Raw genomic sequence first — 3,017 nt, forward strand, 5'->3', positions numbered from 1 at the left:
GGTTCTATGCCCCAGTGTAGGGGAATGCCAGGGCCAGGAAGTGGGAGAGGGTGGGTTGGTGAGCTGGGGGAGGGGGGGAGGAAAGAGGGGTTTGTTTTTGTTTTTTCTTTTCTTTTCTTTTTTTTCTTTTTTCTTTTAGAGGTGAAGCTGAGAAAGGAGATATTGTATGACATGTACATAAAGAAAACATCTAATAAAAAAAACCTCACAAGAAAAATCTAAAAAAAAAATTCAACAAAAGCTCATTTACTATGTCTAATTTGTATCATTTACTGTTTTAGGTATTAGGATGTTAGCTTATATTTCAGCCAAAAAAAATTTAAACAAATAAAGACATGTAAATAGAGCATCAAGTGGGAAAATAAGGTGCAGAGGTTTATCTCAACAGTCGAAAACAAGTCTTTCAGAGATGTCTTTTGAAATGAAGTATGATTAACAAGCAGTCAAGGGACAATCTGGGAAGAGGCAGGAATATAGGAGCTCAGGCCAGAGGCTAGAGAGCCTCAGTGGTTAGGGGAATGTGATACTCTAGCTCTGGTCCCCAGCACCTAGACCAGGAAGTTCACAATCATTTGTAGTTTCAGCTCTAGGGGATCCGATGCCTCTAGGCACCCGCACTCAGTCACCCTCCCCACACATGCACATAATTAAAGTTAAATAAATATTGAAAAAGCTGGAAAATGGGTGATGTGCCACATCTAGTCTACTAGTGAACTGAGAGATAGCTGAAGACATTAAAATATAGCATATACAATTTGTGTTTGCTATGCATATATTTATACCCGCATATGCGGATATGTACATACCTATGACCACATGTGTAGTATTTTTACCACAGTCTATTTCTTATGACCTAGTCAACAAAAGTTTGAAACCCTTTGAGGGATCTACTCTTATTTACAAAAGCCTTAAGGGCAGGAGAGAGGGAGCCGGAGAAAAGAAAGAACCACTACAGCTGAGTTCACATAGAGGAAGAATGATGGGACACCAAGCAGAGAATGTCCATGAGTTCTCTTTTACACACAGCATTTTAAATCTGGGCTGCCAGGTCTCCTCTTGCTATGGTTCATCCTAAGACATAACCTGAGAGAACCATCTCCTTTGTTAATGTCACTTTAGAAACTGCCACTAAGAAGTTGGCAGTGCGTTCTCTCTCTATGTGAGCACTGCATCCATGGATCCTGTCGATCATGAACGGAAAACATCTGAAAAAGTAACCCTGGCTCAGCATTCGCCATTCACAGACTTGTTCTGCTCCTCAGTCTCTCAGCTCTTCAGAATAACAACTACTTACATAGCATCTATTTTGTATTTTGTAGTCAAAGTGATCTCCAAATGATTTAAAGTACAGAAGGACGTATATGTAGGTTATATGCAAATAACTGCTTCGTTTTACGTAAGGGACCTTTACATAAGGCATCACCGGATGAGGCAACCTGAGATTCGGGTTTCTAGAGGGGACTCCTGGAAACAATCCACCTTGGATATGAAGGGACGACTATAAACTAATGTGACAGTAAAAATAAGGTCTAAACTAAGAAGCGTAGAGTGTGAAATTATTATCTGAAATCATTTAAAAAATGAGAAAGGAAACCCAGCTCCTGCAGGTGCCGGGGAGACCTCTAGCTCACTGAAGATACTCCCTTTAATAATGAACTTTTAGTTAGTTGGCTGTATAGAGTTTTGTAAAGCCCTTGGCTATAAGCTCAAAAGGAAACGGCATAAATAAGCATCAAATAGCCAAAATATAGACAGAATGAAAAGTCTGGTACTGTTGATGGCTCTCTCATTTCCCAATAAGATTCCTCATAATCTAATCCCTTCAGAACTCCTGTGTGTGAAAATAGAATGGTGTTCAGTAACATGCCTTAATACTTATAAAATTCTGATCCTAATCCATGTCAGAATTATTTTAGACCTTGAAAGATAAACCTGGCATCTTATCAGAATCTGTAAAAGGAGAAGTTACACGATATACAGTCAAGATAACACCCTAAACCCTACAGTAAATGGCACACTGTTTAAGGGGGGGGGGGTTTACAAGGTAGACCTGCAAGCTATCAGTGGGCGCTCACGGGAACCGCACTTTGGAATCCCGTGTCACTTTCACATGGACCCTACGAACGTCTAGATACTCAGCAAACTTCCTGAAGACAAAGTTTCCACCTCAACTTAGGCGCGGCTAACAGCTGGACAAAGTCACAGTGTGTCAGCGGCGACACAACTCACCTACAAGCTCTCCGATCATGAAAAGCAAGTAGAGGACAGCAGCGATGGTCAGCCTGGTCTTCACCTTCCTCTGCTTCAGCAACTCGCGCCGTTTGCTGCAGTTGTCACAGGGGTCCATCTTCAAACTCAGCTGACTGTTGGTCAAAGGTAAGTCCTGGTCCAATAAGGAGTCATCGTCAGCCTGGAGGGCCGGGTGCGCCCCGTTCACAGGCCTTTCCGGGGCTTCCGAATCATCGTCGGCCACCACGACTCGAAGTTTATTAAAGCGCGAGAGCCCCTCGTCGCTCGCCTCGTCCGAGAAGTCGAAGGCGCTGGTGTCATTTAAGAACAGCGGCGTGTCGTCTTTCCTCAGCAGGGATTTGAGGCGCTTCCACGCGCCGGGGCCGGCCATGGCAGCGGAGGACGGCCGGCGACTCCGCCTTCACCGGCGCTCCGGCTCCTTGGGGCAGCACGGCGCGTCCCTGCCCATCCTGGGGAGAACGAGACCCGCTACTGTCGCCGCGCCCCGGCCGCGCGCCAGCTCCGGACCAGGCGGCGCTCGGCTACCCGCAGGTCACCGCCGCCGCCGCCGCCGCCGTCGCGCATCCCCAGCCGGAGGCTCGCGCTGCTGCGACCCAGGCCAGGGACCGAGGCCGAGCCCGCGCCGCTGGGAGGCCGGCCGCGGGGTCTGACAGGCCCGGCCTCCTCCGGCCCCTGCGCGAGGCGGCGCGTGCGCCCGCGAGGCGCGAGGGGAGGGGTCGGCGCGGACACGCAGGCCGCCGCTTGGGGGCGCGCGGAGAGGGCGTGGC

The 3,017-nt window shown here is 48.2% G+C and overlaps 1 protein-coding gene across 2 annotated transcripts in view; it reads right to left on the minus strand.

Moving 5' to 3' along the window:
* Positions 1 to 2,705, minus strand: part of Slc30a4 (solute carrier family 30 member 4) — a 22,201-nt gene extending 19,496 nt beyond the window's left edge. Inside the window, exon 1 of one of the 2 annotated variants that reach the window (XM_031371707.1) lies at positions 2,230 to 2,705. In XM_031371707.1, coding sequence (XP_031227567.1) covers positions 2,230 to 2,620 — 391 coding nt within the window. In that variant the 5' untranslated portion in view covers positions 2,621 to 2,705. The remainder of the gene's footprint in view (positions 1 to 2,229) is intronic. The other variant, XM_031371708.1, reaches the window with a different exon arrangement.
* Between the last annotated feature and the right edge of the window lie 312 nt (positions 2,706 to 3,017).

The sequence above is a fragment of the Mastomys coucha genome, unplaced genomic scaffold (assembly GCF_008632895.1).
Source record: "Mastomys coucha isolate ucsf_1 unplaced genomic scaffold, UCSF_Mcou_1 pScaffold15, whole genome shotgun sequence".
NCBI lineage: Eukaryota > Metazoa > Chordata > Mammalia > Rodentia > Muridae > Mastomys > Mastomys coucha.